The 17,500-nt window shown below is 45.2% G+C and overlaps 1 protein-coding gene across 4 annotated transcripts in view; it reads left to right on the plus strand.

Annotated features, from left to right (window-relative positions):
* The window catches only part of MKLN1 (muskelin 1), a 199,536-nt gene that overhangs the window by 138,670 nt on the left and 43,366 nt on the right, over window positions 1-17,500 (plus strand). For all 4 annotated transcript variants that reach the window (XM_077837053.1, XM_077837063.1, XM_077837072.1 and 1 more), the window contains one exon: window positions 5,422-5,551. In XM_077837053.1, coding sequence (XP_077693179.1) covers window positions 5,422-5,551 — 130 coding nt within the window. The remainder of the gene's footprint in view (window positions 1-5,421; window positions 5,552-17,500) is intronic.

Below are 17,500 nucleotides of genomic sequence, written 5' to 3' on the forward strand. Positions count from 1 at the left end.
AGGCTTTGAGCCATCCTGATAGTCAGCGCTGACCTCGACTCTGGCACGGCGCTCGAAACCAGTACCTGGCGCGGTGTCGGGGCGTGGTGACCCTCCGATGCCATCGACTAGTTGGCACTGCTCCCCATCCACAGGGCATGTCAAGAGGGCCAGGAAGACTTCCTCTTTACAGCGGCACTGAGGGAAGTCTGGGACAGAGGCTAGGCCCATGTCGGGTAGTCCTCGGGCCCCAGGCCTCCAACTCACGTTGAGCTGAGTAGCCCGGCCCCTTTGGAACAGACCTGCCCGTAGGGCTTCAGGCGTGGATGGCATCCAGGTGGCCCAGGACGTTATGTCCATGCCAGTGCCCGGAGCGCCGCCTACGTCAGCCCCATGCTCCAGAGGCAAGCCGCTGTTGGGATCTCTGCAGTCGCCTCTGGCCCGGTACCGGTCGAGGGAGTGTTCCCAACGCCTTTCACTACCCAGCAGCCGCTCGGGGCAGAGTCCATGTGGATCACCCTAAATGCTGACCAGGCTGTCTGGCTGGGTTCCAGCCGGCTGGGACTCTTGGTACCGCTCATCCTCAAGGAGCGAATATTGACAGGACCGTGACGGGTGTTGCTAACAGTCCTTGTCTCGGAGAGGGTACTGCAGTCGGTCACGGCACGATCGTTGATGCTGTTCCCACTTGGACTCCCACTCCAAGTCTCTGCCAAGGTATCGCAGCCCCGGGCGTCAGTCGCCGCCATCTTGCCGTCCTAGGTCCGCCTGTCTAGGCCGTTTGCGGATTAGCTGTTACTGTCGGTACCGGTCCTCCACGTCAAGATCGTGGCCCTGTGGCCGTCCTAGATCCTGGCACTGCTGCTCCTCCCGGTCCAGAGACAGCAGGAGATATTACACCAGCCCAGTCTCCATTTGTTGCTGTCCTTCAATGGGCTGGGCTAGGCTAGCCAACCTGAACAGACGGCCCCGCCGGTGCCACAGCAGGTGCAGTGGCACTAAGTGTTGTGGCCGGCCCAGTGGTATCAGTGGGCACCAAGGCCTCCAGTGAGCCCCTGGTGGGAGCTCGCTTGGTGCCCGGAGCAATGGAAAGCACCGGCGGCCTCCCTCTCCAGACCACCAACTCCTTTCTTGGGGGGACATGCGTCCTCGGCACCGTGCCCAGAGTCCGACCAGATGGTGGACCCTCCGGTGCCGACCAATACCCAGAGCACCGCACCGTCCTCTTTGCCCCTCCCAGAGGAGGTGATTGCGGTTCCACCCTCAGGAAGACTTCAGGGCCCACCAAGAACTCTTAAAGAGGGTGGCAGCAAGCTTCCACCTCCAAGCAGAGGAGATGGAGGAGCCCTCAGACTCTTTGTTTGACGTGTTGTCCCCATCGGCACTGGGTAGGGTGGCCTTGTGTCTCCATGAAGGGGTGGCTAAGATTTCAGATGCCCTGTGGCAAACACCAGCCTCGTTGGCCCCCATCTCTAAAAAGGTGGAATGCAAGTACTTTGTACCCACCGTAGGGCATGAGTACCTGTATATCCACCCGGCGCCCAACTCCCTGGTGGTCGAGTTGGTCAACCACAGGGAACGGCAGGGTCAGCCAGCCCCGACCCCAAAGAACCTCGGAAACTGGACTCTTTCAAAAGGAAAATTTATTAGTCTTCGAGCTTTTAGTTACGAGCGGCAAACCATCAGGCTCTCCTGGGCTGGTATGAACTCAATCTGTGGGGCTCCCTGCCCAAGTTTGAGGACTCCCTCCAGGAGCGCGATAGGAAGGAGTTCCAGGCGCTAGTGGAGGAAGGGGCAACGGCCGCTAGGGCGTCCCTGCAGGCAGCCTCGGATGCTGCAGACACTGCCGCACGATCAGTGGCCTCCATGGTGTCCATGAGACAGGCGTCATGGCTCCTGCTCTCTGGGCTGTCCAGCAAGGCACAGTCTTCCATGCAGGATCTCTCATTCGACGGGAAGGCTCTGTTTGTGGAGGAAACAGATACAAGGCTGCATGGCATGAAGGATTCCCACACGACTCTCCAGACTCTGGGCCTCTGTGTCCTGGCTTCAGTAAAACCTAAGTTCAAGCCGCAGCAGACTCCCACCCAGGCTGCCCTACTGAAGTATGAGGCCGCGCATAAGAAGAAGCGGGACTATAAGGGACGCTCTCAGAGGCAGTCTCAGCCTGTCCCCCAGTCTGGGCCCTCCAAGGGCAAGCTGGTGGGGAAAAGGCTTTTTTACGGGACGCTCGGGGGCACCCCGCTAGTCCTCACTAGTCCACCCCCAATAAAGCTACCCTTCTCCAACAGGTTGTGTGCTTTCCTCTCGGAATGGTTGTGGCTAACCTCAGACCCATGGGTCCTCAACACCATCTCCCGGGGTTACACCCTCTAGTTTACTTCCTCCCCGCTGAACCAGCCCGCACCCCCATCCCTCTTGGGGGACCCCTCGCATGAAGCTCTGCTCGAGCAGGAGGTGGGGCGGCTCCCTGGACTAGGAGCGATAGAGGCGGTGCCCGAAGTGTTCATGGGCAAGGGGTATTACTCCCGTTATTTCCTTATCCCGAAGGCCAAAAGGGGGCTCAGGCCCATCCTGGACCTCTGAGGTCTGAACCAGTACATGGTGAAACTCAAGTTCCGCAAGGTCTCCCTGGTCTCCATCATCCCCTCCCTGGATCCAGGGTCTGGTACGCTGTTCTTGATCTACAGGATGTGTACTTCCATATGCGTAAATCCACATATTCAAGGGGCACAGGCGCTTCCTCCCTTTCACGGTGGGGCAGAATCATTACCAATTCACGGTCCTCCTGTTTGGTCTGTCCACTGCCCCCAGGGTATTTACAAAATGCATGTCAGTGGTAGCGGTCTACCTCAGATGGCGGTGGGGGGGGTCCAGATATTTCCCTGTCTGGACGATTGGCTTGTCAAGGGCACTTCCCGGTCACAGGTGAGGGATCATGTGGCATTCCTTCTGTTCACGTGCACTGCCTTGGGCCTGTTGATAACACCAAGTCCACGTTAGTCCCGGTCCAACGCATAGAGTTTATCACGGCGCTTCTAGACGCAGTGTCGGCCAGGGCCTCTCTCCCGCCAAACAGATTCAAGACCCTGAAAGGTCTCATTGACTTGGTCATAAGGTTCCCGGTGACAACAGCCAGGGTTTGCCTGCAACTTTTGGGTCACATGTCAGCGTGCACGTATGTGGTCCGTCACGCCAGGCTCAGGATGAGGCCCCTCCAGCTCTGGTTGGCTTCGAAGTTCTCCCAGGCCACGGACAGGATGGACGAGGTCTTCATCGTGCCGGACTCTGTGATTCCCCTCCCTACAGTGGTGGTCCACCCCAAACAACATGCTCTAAGGGGTTCCGTTCAGGGACAGGGCCCTGTTGTTGGAGCTGGTGTCTGATGCGTTGGACCTAGGTTGTGGGACTCGTGGGGAGCTTTAAGACCCAAGGCCTGTGGTCGGCTCAAGACCTGATCCTACATATAAACGTCAAGGAGCTCAGGGCGGTGCGGCTGGCATGCATGTCCTTTATGTAGAAATCCATGATTAAATCGAGTCTTCCTGACTAGTGATTTAAATCAAATCCACCCTAGCACAAACTCCAGCTTATGGACATTTTAGACCATTGTCTGTTTAAAAAATTATTTGAAAAAGAGCAAAAGCAGTGTACCTATATGGAGGGACTTAATTAGTCATGGTTGGGGGAAAAAACAACATAAAACTGATATATTTGACTAGTCATTTCTGTCCATTTTGTGTCTAATGAATACATTTGTATTTGGATTACTTTTCTCTCTCGTGATCCAGTTTTTCTTTTGGTTTCTGTAGTGAAGTCATGATCTTGTGTATTTAACTGAGACTGTTTACCGTGGAGAATGATTATATTGCAAGTACAGCATTGCAACTTTACTGCCTGTTCGAACAGGATCATAGTAGTTAAACATGGAAAAATTCCTACTAGATCACTTCATTGCTGATCTAATATTTATTGGCAGGATCCAATATTGCTGACCTCTATGTGCAGAACTTGTAATTCAAAAGAGTTACATGCACGCTGGGCTTTCAGGATCTGACCCTGGATCTGAGTTGTGATGCAGTGAGCGTAACAAGATCCAGTCGGTGGAAGTTGAAGTTAAATAAATTGAACCTTAAAATAAAATGTTGTTTCTTAGCAGTGAGGATAAACTAAATATTGCAGCATCTTACCAAGGGAGACAGTGGACTCATCATTGATGTCATTAAAATGAGATTAGATATATTTGTAAAAGAGATGCCTTAGTCCAGCTTCAGGTTGTGTGCTCGTGGTGAAGCCTTCTGGCCTTGGGATCTGCAAAATCCTCCTGTTCATCCCCTTCCTTCATGGGCCTGGGAGAGAATAGGATTGTACACATTGCCCTCCACATGGTCATAACACTTGCAGCTCTACATTCAGACGATAAACATGGTTTATTGTCATGGTTCAGGGCTTCAGCTGGTCACCTGCAGGGGTCCACAAGGAATTTTTATTCCCAATACAATTGGCCAGAAATATTCTGTTTTTTTTAATCTTGCTCTGTGGCATCAGAGATGGGTCATAGCTGAAGACAGGATACCATGTGGGGTGGACCAGTTCTTTGAAGTGATACAGTGAATCCTCTTTCTTAGATGACTGATTAGTGAATCTTGCTCTCATGCTCAGGGTCAAACCTCCATAGTTGGAGTTTGGGAAGGAATTTTCTGCAGGTCAGACTGGCAGGAACCCTGGTTGTTTTCTTCATCATCTTTTACAGTGTGGGGAATTGCCTGCTCAGATCATGGCGCATATCACGCCAAGTCAATTCCCTGCCTTTGCAAGGTCATGGACACTAATGGCACTTTAGTCTTGTGTTCATTGCCTGTGGCACAGCCTGTTCTATTGAGGACTGAAATGCTTTAGTTAAATAATTGGGCTAAATATAGGGGTAAAGGGCTAAAATGTAACGGCCTGTGATAGACAAGAGGTCAGACTAGGTGATGTTATGGTCCCTTCTGGTTTTAGGGCTTATAGTTTCATAGAGCTTATTTAAACAAATGTCTTCATAGTTTACCCATGTCATCAAAACAACATAAAAAGCTGAAAGATGAGTGGATTTGTAAGCATAGTATGTTTGAAAGGTTCCCCCAGTAAATGTTTCGTTTAAGAGCAAACTGTTTGCCAAATTAAATCAACTGCTTTATCTGGGGAAATCTTTGGCGGGGGGCAGGAATAAAAATATATTGTGAACACAATTTTAATTTTTTTTGTACATTTCCTATATGCCCAGATAGCCAAACTAATGTAAATAATTCTCCCTTCTCCAGCTAAAAATGTTCCTGAACTATTGCTTGTTTCCATGATTCGTTGATGTTTCTGCAAATGCTCACTGAACGCTGGTGGGCTAAGAATTTGTTTTCTAGAGCACAGTTCAAAAGTTAAGCATCTGCTTTCCTTCCTCTCCAGAAAAATCGCTGTTTATATGTATTTGGTGGGCAGAGATCGAAGACTTATTTGAATGATTTCTTCAGCTATGATGTTGACAGCGATCACGTGGATATCATATCAGATGGCACCAAGAAAGATTCAGGGATGGGTAAGAGCTTCACTGTATAATTTTGTTTTGTTGGTATAGATGAAAGACTTAAGGTATATAGCAGCAGATAAGACCTCAGTGACGCAGGAGAGAGGTTGTGGTCCTGTTAGATCACAATGGCTTGTTAACAATGACATTCAACTAGAGCTTGCACTCCCTTGCCCACTCTGTACCTGTTAGTTAAATAAACGGCTGACTTCATTCTCCAGAGCTGTCAATTTGACATCTTCACCAGTACTATTTTTAAGGCTTACAAGTAAATCACAATGTGTTAGGTTTTACCATTCACCACAGACTTGATGGCCTTCTAGCTATGTGACTTATAATTATTTCCCTCGTTCTAGCAGATGATCAATGCTCATCTTGCAGCCTATAAAAATGGAATCTTAGCAAAGTATTTGCTAAAATATTTTGTCCCAATCTCTGGCAAATACTGAAAACAAAAGTCCTAAATGTAGTTTGTTCCTTAAACCAGTGCAGTGTGATACCACCTTATTTTTACAGCGTCTTTCAAACAAGGAATGTTCCAAAACAGTAAAGAGTCTCTCTTCCAATTCATGATTTGAGGAATATATAAAGTCAGCCAAGACAAGAAATGAGCTGTAGAATTGATGAGGCAGAGTTACAGGGAAGGTATTCCAGATGACACAAGCTGCTCAATAGTAACCAGCTTCTGTAATGGGACAGAACTTTTATGCTAAAGGAAATGAAGGGACTAAAGGAGTAGAGGAGAACAGGTTTGTGAGTTAGGCTGGGTCAAGTCTATGTAGAATTTGCCAAGGAGAATGAACAGTTTTGAACTGATCCCTAGAACAAATGGGAAGCAAATGGAATTGTGTGAGAATCAGTGGGTGATTTGATGCAGTTTTTCTCTGTTGAAAGGCAGGTAGAAGGTATTTTGGAATGGGGAAAAAGGGGTTTCAGGGAAGCCATAGGGGGGAAAAGTTGCAATTGTCTAGGCAAAAGGAAATTAAGGCCTAGATCAGGATTTCTTCAGAGGTGCAGTTGAGGCAGTGACTTACACATAAAGTGGCACTCCACACTCAATGCAGTTACTATTCCTGCCCATTGACATTAATGGAAAGGCTCCCACTGGCCTTAGTGAATTTTGCATTGGGGCCATTCTGCCTCATTAGCATTTTTTAGTAAGACTTCCTACGTAAGTCTTTCCTTAGTTTTTCTTTTTTCCTTCCCTTGACATTGGCAGAGAAATCCTGCAGTTCAAGTTTGTTTGAATGGATCATGTGGCTTGCAACCATCTCTGTATTATGATCTATAAAGAGAATCATTTTGGTTCTAAACCCTTGTCAAGAATGCCATGTTGACTGTATTGGGGGGTAGATGTTTTAGTCTGCATCCACAAAAACAACAAGGAGTCCGGTGGCACCTTAAAGACTAACAGATTTATTTGGGCATAAGCTTTTTTGGGTAAAAAACCCATTTGAAGAAGTTTTTTCATGCAGTTGATAGATTTCCACTCTATGAAGAAGTGGGGTTTTTACCCACGAAAGCTTATGCCCAAATAAACCTGTTAGTCTTTAAGGTGCTACCAGACTCCTTGATGTTTGTTATTGGCGGGTGCTTTCAGAAATACCTAAGAATGATTATTAGAGAAAGAAGGTGGGTGAGGTAATGTCTTTTTTTTTTTTTGATCAACTTCTGTTTGTGAGAGAGACAAGCTTACACAGAGCTCTGCTTCAGAAGAAGACCTGAAGTTGGTTCGGTAAAAGATATTATATCACTCACCACCTCTCTCTAATATTCGGGGACCAAAACAGCTACAACAGAACATGCAAGAATGATTATAACAGAATCAGCAACACTGTAATCATTTTTTATCTTCTCAGTCTGACACTTACTTTCCCCTCTATGGTAAAGTTACAAAACTGCTGATGTACATTTCCCTTTTTACGAAGGAAGGGAGAAATTTTCTGTATGTGCACAAACTGTGTTAAAGTATATAAACACCAGTTTGGTCTTCCTTGCCAAGTAAAGGAAGGGCCATAACTCTCTAGAGCTAGTGCCTGTTGTTTAATTGTGAAATTCCCTGTCACATTCAACCCTCAGCAGGGAAGTTTAAAACTGTTGTTCTGCTGTGTGCCATTACATTTCTTTGAGACTGTTGTGTATATTTGTAAGACTTTCTCATTTATGCAATTGGCTAATTTTGCCTTCTGTTTACTTATGAAAAACTTGGGAAACAAATCACGTTTAAAAACACAGCTTCCACCCCTTATTTTGATCACTTTTTTTTAAAAGGCAAGTACATTGGTTATTGGTTATTTCAATCATAGACTCTCATAAGTTGCTGTTTGCTCACTTGGGTTAATTTGGTCATCTAAAGATTGAATAAATCTCCAAATAAGGGATAAAAGTTCATGATACTTTTCCTGCAAAGTGATTTTTTTTCTCTTCACTGTGTTCCTGGGGGAGATCCAGATTGCATTATGTTCACAATCTTATTTAAATGTTCTCTCTGTGCTTGGAGCTGCAGCGGATCCTTCTTCCCTCCCACCCCCTCTAAAAAGACATTGCCCACAGTTAAAAGGAAAGAATATCCTTTACTAGTCTGCTTGCACTTGGTTGTTGAGGGGAATTGTTTTGAAAATCTAAATGGCAACCATTTTAGTGTGTGTGTGGGGGGGTGCTTTTTAATGAACACCTGTGATGAGTTCAGAGTTTAGAAACCAGACTTGTCTTATGACTAGTGAGCACAATGAGCCACATTTCTCTGGCCAAGTATATTAATTGCACGTTTCAGTTAGTCAGACAAGTGAGAACATAATAATTAGCCCTCTTTCCCCCCTCCCTCCAGCCCCTTTAATGTTGAATAGCAGACTGTGACTAAATGACTCATTAGAAATCATTCATGAATAGATTTCCAGTTTGCTGTCCTCATGTCTGAGAAAGTAAATAAACAACTTTGAACATTTCCCTTGTTTGTGAAAGGAAATGTTAGAATTATTTGCTTTTAACAAGAACAGAAGAAAGGCCTATTATATTCGAAACCACAAATGCTGTCAGAATTATTTTGGTCAAAGAAAGCAAGTCTGGATTGGAGCCCCTTTAAGCATGTTTAGTAATGAGGCACTGGTTTAGTAAAAATAATTCTGTGACAGGCCACTTTAATATAAACTTGACCCATCCATTTAAATGCGGTTAAGAATGCTTATAGACTCATAGATATTAAGGTCAGAAGGGACCATTATAATCATCTAGTCTGATCTCCTGCACAACGCAGGCCACAGAATCTCACCCACCCACTCCTGCAATAAACCTCTCACCTATGTCTGAGCTATTGAAGTCCTCAAATCACGGTTTAAAGACTTCAAGGTGCAGATAATCCTCCAGCAAATGACCCGTGCTCCATGCTGCAGAGGAAGGCGAAAACCCCCCAGAACCGCTTTCAATCTGCCCTGGAGGAAAATTCCTTCCCGACCCCAAATATGGCGATTAGCTGAACCCTGAGCATGTGGGCAATATTCACCAGCCAGATACCCAGGAAAGAATTCTCTGTAGTAACTCAGATCCCACCGCATCTAACATCCCATCACAGGCCATTGGGCCTATTTAGCCTGAATAGTTCAAGATCAGTGAATTGCCAAAATCATGTTATCCCATCATACCTTCTCCTCCGTAAACTTATCTAGTTTAATCTTGAAGCCAGATAGGTCTTTTGCCCCCACTGCTCCCCTTGGAAGGCTGTTCCAGAACTTAACTCCTCTGATGGTTAGAAACCTTAGTCTGATTTACATGTTAGTATCTTTAATTCATTGTACTTTCATTTTGCTCCTGGTTTTCAGTTGTTGTATCAGATCCCAAAGTCTTACAGTTCAGTTATATTTTTAGCCCAATGTACATCTGATGCCTTTTCTGCTTGGGAGAGCACCATAACCCCAATAGGTGCTCTGTACCAGTCTGTCTCCTCAGGGACTCAAAAGTCCAGGGACAGTTGGCTCAAATTATATCTTCTAGACCAGTCTGTGGGATACCGTTAACCCTGAGGAGATGCCAACAGCCAGACTGGAGCTTAAAAATCTTCGGCTAGTGCTCCCTTGAGCAGACACCATACTCTGGGCTTCCGGAGAGAAGAAGTCATCAAAGAAGATGCCAATAACATTGCAACCTCAACACCAACTATCTCAGCATGGGCAGCAATGGCACAAGTTACCTTGGTACTGAATCTGACCATGCTGGTGCCGTCACGCCAAAGGGCAGCTTCAAGAGGCAAGACCAGATGGAGCATAAGCATGGCTCCATTGGGGAGGGATAGCTCAGTGGTTTGAGCATTGGCCTGTTAAGTCCAGGGTTGTGAGTTCAATCCTTGAGGGGGCCATTTAGGAATCTGGGGCAAAAATTGGGGATTGATCCTGCTTTGAGCAGGGGGTTGGACTAGATGACCTCCTGAGGTCCCTTCCTACCCCAATATTCTATGATTCCATGGCTCCAAGCGCCACGTGGAAAGATCCCGCAAGAGGACGTCAGTGCCACTCTTCCAAAGACACAGCCTCCAAACTCCTTACATCTCCGAAATTGGAGGAGGCAAGGAGCTTTTGGTCCAGTGCCAATCTCACTACTGACACCTGCACCAGTAGCTGAGCCTGTCAAGGGTCTGAGTTGTTATACCTCAACTGAAGAACTGGAGAGGTGCTCTGCACCAAAACAGCAGCTGGCCCTAGGGGAACACCACTCTGTGTCCCTACCATTTGAGGAAGAATACTCATCACCCTCTGTGACCTATTAGTTCTTGCTGGCATCAAGTAGGGATTCCTATCCCTTAGTGTTGGAGGACTCCCATTCCAAGCCCTGTTTCAAGCAAGATATTAATGGCACTGGGCTGGCCAACTTCAACCTAGCCAGTACCCCATAGCATGCTCCCTTGGCCATACTGGGGACTATCATCCTATATGTACTGGAGCAAATTCTCCTCCTGTTCCTCAGTGAAGAGGAAGATATCCTGCTCCCCAGCAGCATCAATAGGAAGGCCACTGACTCAGTCAAACAACAAAGGGACAGCAACAAACCCAGCCCCAACCAAGGGAATTGTCATAGTCCCCACATGAAGCAGTGGCCCTGGCACAGGTGGTCAACTTTAAGGCTTTCCAGGACCTCCTGTCACAGACCACAGAGACCCTGCCATTGAAACCACAGTATTGCAGACAAGGTCTTGTAAGCTGTTTGATATAGTGAAGTCTGAGAGTTCAGCCAGGATCTCCCTTCTGCTCAACAAGGGCTTATTCAGGCTAGTGAAGGGGCTATGGCAGACCCTGGCTAATCTGACCTTTGCATATCAGCAAGTGGGGAAAACAGCTACCCTGCTGTCTCCAAAGCACTTCTGTCACTTTGGTGCATGCCCAGATCCTGGGTTTCTGTCAGTGTCAGCAATCTAAGAAAAGATTGACTAAGTCTCTAAGGTGCCACAAGTACTCCATTAAATAAGACCATGATTTTTCATGGCAGCTAGTATCAGGCATCCCAAAAGAGGACCTTCCCTTCGAAGGGATGTAGCTCTGTAGCAATATGCCTTATGCCCGAAGAGCTTCCCACTCTTTAGACGAAGTGCTCCATTTGCCAAAAAGCTCGAGGGCCATGCTACGATCCTTTTGGGAAATATACACAGGCTCTTATGGAAAGTACTGTAATTGTCAATCACAGCAGAAGACCTAGTCCTACTCCCAGAGCAGACAGGCAGAGTACCTGCCAATAAAAAGATTCCGTTACTGCAGGAGACACCCACTGTTGTCCTCAGTCAAACCCACCGGGGTTGGTCTGCTCTTACAACAGAAAGTGGATGTTGGACATCATTTCCCATGGCTGCCATCGGCTTCATTTCCACACTTACTCCCTAGCCTACCTGCTTCCCTAGCCCTCTTCAGGGTCCCTTCTCATGCGAGCCTGTTGGGAAAAGTGGCCCCATTGCTACATCTAAGAGCCATAGAGCTGGTACCTCAGGTGTACAGGGAAATAGGCTTCTACTCCTAATATTTCCTTCTCCTGAAGAAGGGGGAGTCTTCCTCCTGTCCTAGACCTGAGGAGAATGAACAAATACATATGCCACCTGAGATTCAGAATAAGGCTTGCCTCCACCATTCCTTTTCAGCAGACTTAAAACTGGTTCATGGTTCTCAGCTTGTAGGACACATACTTACAAGTGGCCATCCACTGGCCCACAGAAAGCACTTGAAATTCACTCTGCAGCCAAATGACTACCAGTACAAGGTACTTCCCTTCGGACACTCCATTGGCCTGAGAGTTTTTGCAAAATGTGCCTGGTGGTCGTGGTGCATGCACCTGTAGAAATGGGGCATCCACATCTACCCTTAAATTGATTGGCTGATCAGGGCAGATTCCAGCAGGAGACTGTAACAACCCTCGATTACACTTACACATACGCTCTCGCTCGCCAGCTGGGTCTCCTACTGAACTAAGAAAAATCACTTCTCATCCCATCACAGATGAAAGTTAATGGGAGCTGTGATTGATTCCAGGTCAGAGAGAGCGTACTTGCCAAACAGGTTCCTGTCCTTATAATTGATATTACTCCAGATAAAATCAAGCCTGGCTACAATGTACAGACTTGTCTTGGAATGTTAGGCAGTATGGTAGTGTGCATATACATGATGTCGCTTGCCATACTTCTCCTGCAACCCTTGCAACTCAGGCTCAAGCCAGTCTTCTCTCCTATCGATCACCGGATGGACAGAATGGGCTTAATACCATCTCACATCCTGCAGAACTGGGATGGTGTCTAGAACCCAAGAACATAAGAAGACAGACTCTAATTAGACACCTCAGGGGCAGGTTTGGCATCCAACATGGTTCACAAAAGACATGAGAATTCACATAAATGTTCTGGGGTTCCTGTGGTCTGTTCATTGCAAAGGACAATGCCAAGTGTTAGAACTATCTGGACCTGCTTTTACAACATGATGGTAAGATACTACATCCAGCTCCCAAAGGCCTTCTATCTGACAGATTGGATGTTGGTTGATTAAGTACCATGGACAGGGACTGCTCCAGACAAATTCAGGAGATTCTGGTGCAGAGCAGGGACATCCACCAAGAAAAATGATTTGGCAAAATGGAAGTAGTTCTCTATATGGGCACCCAACATGGCCTGGATCCTCTGCAGGCCATGATACTGAAGATCCTCAACTACTTGCTGCATCTAAAACACTCTAACCTTTCACTGAGCTTCACTAAGGTTCACCTCGCACATTCTCAGTGTTCCCATCTGCCATGCGGTTGTGCTAGTCTTTTCCCACCTGATGATATTGAAATTCCTCAAGGGTCTCCTACATATTTAACCACAGGTCAGAAAACCTGCCTCTGCCTGGGACTTCATCTTTGTCCTCTTGAAACTCATGGCGACTCCTTTTGAACCCCTTTCAGAATGCTTCTTTCTTCATCTCACTCTGAAGATGGCTATGCTAGTTGCTATCGCTTTGGCTGGGAGAATGAGTGAGTGCCAAGGATTTATGGCTGACCTCCCTATGCAGTGTTTCACAGGGACATGGTAATGTTGAAAGCGCATACCAGGTCTTTCGCCAAGTTGGTCTGAATTCCATCTGAATCAGTCACTTAATGTATCTGTCGTCTCTCTGAAGCCACATGTACGTTGGTAGAGAAGTAGTGTATATTGGATGATTCTAGAGTCTTACTTTAATACATCAACAGAACCAAACCATTCAGATTGTCTTCCCATGTACTTTTGGCTATCTCTGGCCATTCCGAAGGCTAGGCCATCTCGTCACAAAGAATCTTATATGGATAACGCAGTGTATCTAACTGTATTGCCAGTAGGTTGGTGTACCTCTCCCACTGAATATCAAGGCTCGCTGTAGCAGAGCTCAGGTTACATCCTCCGGTTTCAGAAATATGCCAGTTTCCGAGATGTGGAGGGTTGCACCGTACATGCTAATAATCTTTGTTTTTACCATTATATTATAGTTTCTGAGGAAAATTCTGAAATGTAAAACTGTTTCACAGTCACCTGTTGCTGTCGTCGTCTTCTGAATAATTGGACACTGAGCTGACAAATAATGGAGTTAATCCATGAAAACCTCCTCCATCTATTAGGTGGGCGTAGTTCCTTGATTTAGTGTTGATTTAAGCATTGAGAGCCCAGTGGCTTCTGTGAATGCATGGCACAAAACCTCATGGGCCAGGTTCTGAGCCCCAGTTCTGTACCCTTTGATCCATGTGAGTGGCTCAGAGGCAATGTGAACTGGCTGTAGTTGACCACATGAGGGATACCATTGGCTGAGGGGAATTCTCAGCAGGTGTGAAACCAGTGGAGTCAGCTCCAGTGTCAGCTGCCTCCCCCCCAGTGTAGTGGGGGGAGAAGGTAGGGAGAGGGGGAACAGAACTTCTGAACAGCAGTTCTGAGCATATATACTCCTTGAGGGATCATAATCATTTGTGGTAAATTAAACAGCTATGCACTCTCCTTATCTTGAGTGTGTTTTGCTGCAGGAGAGAATCTGTCCCCATATTATTCATCACATGCTATGCTAAGACGTCAGAATGGTAGATCCCAAGCAAGTAATTGTGGTCTTAGTAAGGTTTAATATTTTTATATACTTACGTTTTTAAATGTCCTGTTAAAGAGACTTTTGTTGGCTGAATACCAAGAACACATCTTTTCAAAAGCTCTCCCCTCATGTGTACCCCTCAAATGACTGAGGTTACGACATTATAGTTTAATTACCATCAAGTACTTAATACATTGTGTGCTGCAGACGTAGATAATGAAGTTGTTATACCTCCTATAGGAACAGTTAGTTTTTCATACATGTCAGGGTTCTCTCCCCACTCTGAACTCCAGGGTACAGATGTGGGGACCCGCATGAAAGACCCCCCTAAGCTTATTTCTGTCAGCTTAAGTTAAAACTTCCCCAAGGCACAAATTCTTTGCCCTTGGAGGGTACGCTGCCACCACCAAGTGATTTAACAGAGAATTAGGGAAAGGACCACTTGGAGTTCCTATTCCCCCAAAATATCCCCCCAAGCCCTTACACCCCCTTTCCTGGGGAGGCTTGAGAATAGTATTCTAACCAATTGGTTACAAAGTGATCACAGACCCAAATCCCTGGGTCTTAGGATAATAGAGAAGTCAGTCTGCTTCTTAAAAGCAGGATTTTATTTAAAAAAAAAAAAGGGTAAAAATCACCTCTGTAAAATCAGGATGGAAAATAACTTTACAGGGTAACAAAAGATTCAGAAACAGAGCAGAACTTCTAGGCTCAGTTTCAAAGTTACCAAAAACAGGAATAAACCTCCCTCCAGCAAAGGAAAAATTCACAAGCAAAACAAAAGATAATCTACATGCCTTGCCTGGCTTTTAATTACAATATTTGTAATATGAGAGACTTTTAGGATGGTTTATAGGAGGAGGAATTTTCTGACCTGATGCTTCTGTTTCCCAAGAGAGAACACAAAACAAAGCCTCTGCCCCCTCCCCCCCCCGGTCCAAAAAAAAAAGATTTGAAAGTATCTTCTTTGCCCATCGGTTCTTTTGGTTAGGTGCCAACCAGGTATTTGAGCTTCTTAACCCCTTACAGGTAAGGAGGAGCTCTAGGCTATCCTTAGCTGTATGGTTATGACAGTACAGGTTGGTGGTTTATATGCTTTTGTGCTCATTGATAGGAATCAAACAAACATCTGGTAAACACCCTTAAAAGTTTTAATGTTTTCTAGGCTGAAATGTTACTCTACCCAGCATCTTCCAATTAGTGTGCCCTAGTTCCACTGCTGTCTGATCAATTTTGTTGTTTTCAGGAACTTGTTCAGTCCAAAGCCTTTTTTCATTCTGTTGTAATAATATTTTTACTTTCTCATTCTCTTAGCCTGTAAAGGATTAAGTAAAAGGCCTTGTCTCGACACAGACGTCTGTGTTTAACCACTTTAGTTTCTAAGTTGAGTGAATTGAAGCAGTACAGCTTGTGTGTGTGGTCAAGGTGTGAGGTTCTAGTTCTGTGGTTATCTCTTCCACCTCTTTCCCCATGTTAAAACGCTAATACTTTGGCAAGCGGCCTACCTCCTATCCATCTCCAAACTCCGTCCATTTTGAACGTTTTGTCAGGAGGTGGTTGACTGACACTTTTGAGGGGGTAAAAAGTGTTGAGTGAATTTGATCTATTTTTGATTCTCATTCTAGGTGAACCCTGAAATTTCACCTTGAGTGGATCTCATCTGGTCTTAGTGCCTTTTGTTCTTTACCTTTGCCAATAAGCTTTTTATTTTCTTTGCTCTTACAGGGTGACCTTTCCTCAGAGATTTTCTTCTTCCTCATTTAAATACAATAAACTGACTTTATATAGTATTCTTCATTAGCTACAGAGACTCACCCCTAGTCCAGAGGGACAATGCAGGTGTTTTACAGCAACATTTAAAGAGGGAGGCTATAACTAAATGTTCTGTTCTTCAAGGATCCCAGTTTTCTCATCCTCTTTTATTCTGAATATATTTATGTTCACACAAAGACAAAAATTGGAAGCAACCATAACTGATTTCTGGTAAGGGAAAAGCCACTCACATAAGCCCTTAAAAGAAAACAAATGTCACAGTAAAAGATTCTTTAACATATCTAACCCCCCACAGATCACATTTTTCTGACGTACTCTACCTCTCTATAAACAAGTCCGTATACTTCCAATATGAATAGTAGCATAATACATGCATCATGTTCTTCTCAATTGTACTGTAATGCAGCTCTGACCTCAGAGTCTTGTGTATACACTATTTTTTTAACTGTTCTTTACTCTGGGTAGTCCTACAGAGCCAACACAGGTACTGGAGAGTGATACTGGGCCTTTGGGCCAATTTTACCCTCAGTTGCAAGGCTGAAAATGATAGTGATGACATTTTTGACCAAATTCTACTCATCACTAAAGATGATGCACAAGCCAGAAACTGCTCAAATGTGCATTGCTGCCAGCTAGAGGTAACCTTTTACTCATAAACTTGACATGGAAATTGAGACAAAAGCTACGGGTAGGAGCGGGGAAGGACTAGGCTAGTTAAAGATCTCCAAGGACTTGTGCTTTCCAGTGAGGAGCATAACTGGAGCCTGGAAAGCACCATGAGTGGTGCTTAAATGTGCAGTTTCACTGGTGGGTTGTACATGTTCAAGTGTGAACTAGATGTATTGCGTATATCTGTGTTTTTATCTGACTACAGGTTTGAATGAGACTTTCTGAATGGCTTATTTCTCTTTTTGTAGAGAAATGAGTACCATCCAGATTTTTTTAAAATCAATGTAGATTACTTTCCTAACCCAGCATATGAAAACAGTGAAGCATAATACCAAAATCTGTTGCAAACAGGCTTGTAAAATGCAATTCTGTATATTGTTTAATAGTAATGTAAAAAGGAAGTTAGCGCAGGGCTTCCCTTCCAAGGAAGAGCAAAATTGTATATACGTGTATGCAGTTTCATAGTTAGTTGGAGGGAGAATTTGCAACATGTAAGCGCCTTGAGAGTTCTCCTGCCAAGCAACTTGACTGAGAGCCAGGAACCTTCACCAGCCTTTGTAAACTGACCCAGAAAGAAAAATGAGACAAACAGAATCAATAAACAAAGATCACGTGTTGGTCATGAGTGCATTTGAAAGGATGGTTGCCTGGGAAAACAGGAAATAAGAATTACACAACAAACAGTTAGGACTGCCAAACTGCTAATTTGATGACGCTGTTTCGGAGAACTATATACAATGAAACCTCCAGGAATCTTCAGTATTTCAATGTTTCTATATCTGAAGTTAGAAAAGAGAGGAATAACTTGATGTTTACATGACAATTTTTCTTAGTGAAAAAAATACAATGTCCTCACAGTACCCTGTAGTCCAGGGGGTAGTCAATTATTTTTTGTCATAGTCCAAATTTCTTGGTCAAGGTATAGGCAAGGTCCAGACTCTAGAGAAAAGTGTAAAATAAGTAAATAAAAAGA

This window comes from Eretmochelys imbricata, chromosome 1 (genome assembly GCF_965152235.1).
Source record: "Eretmochelys imbricata isolate rEreImb1 chromosome 1, rEreImb1.hap1, whole genome shotgun sequence".
NCBI classification, from domain to species: domain Eukaryota; kingdom Metazoa; phylum Chordata; order Testudines; family Cheloniidae; genus Eretmochelys; species Eretmochelys imbricata.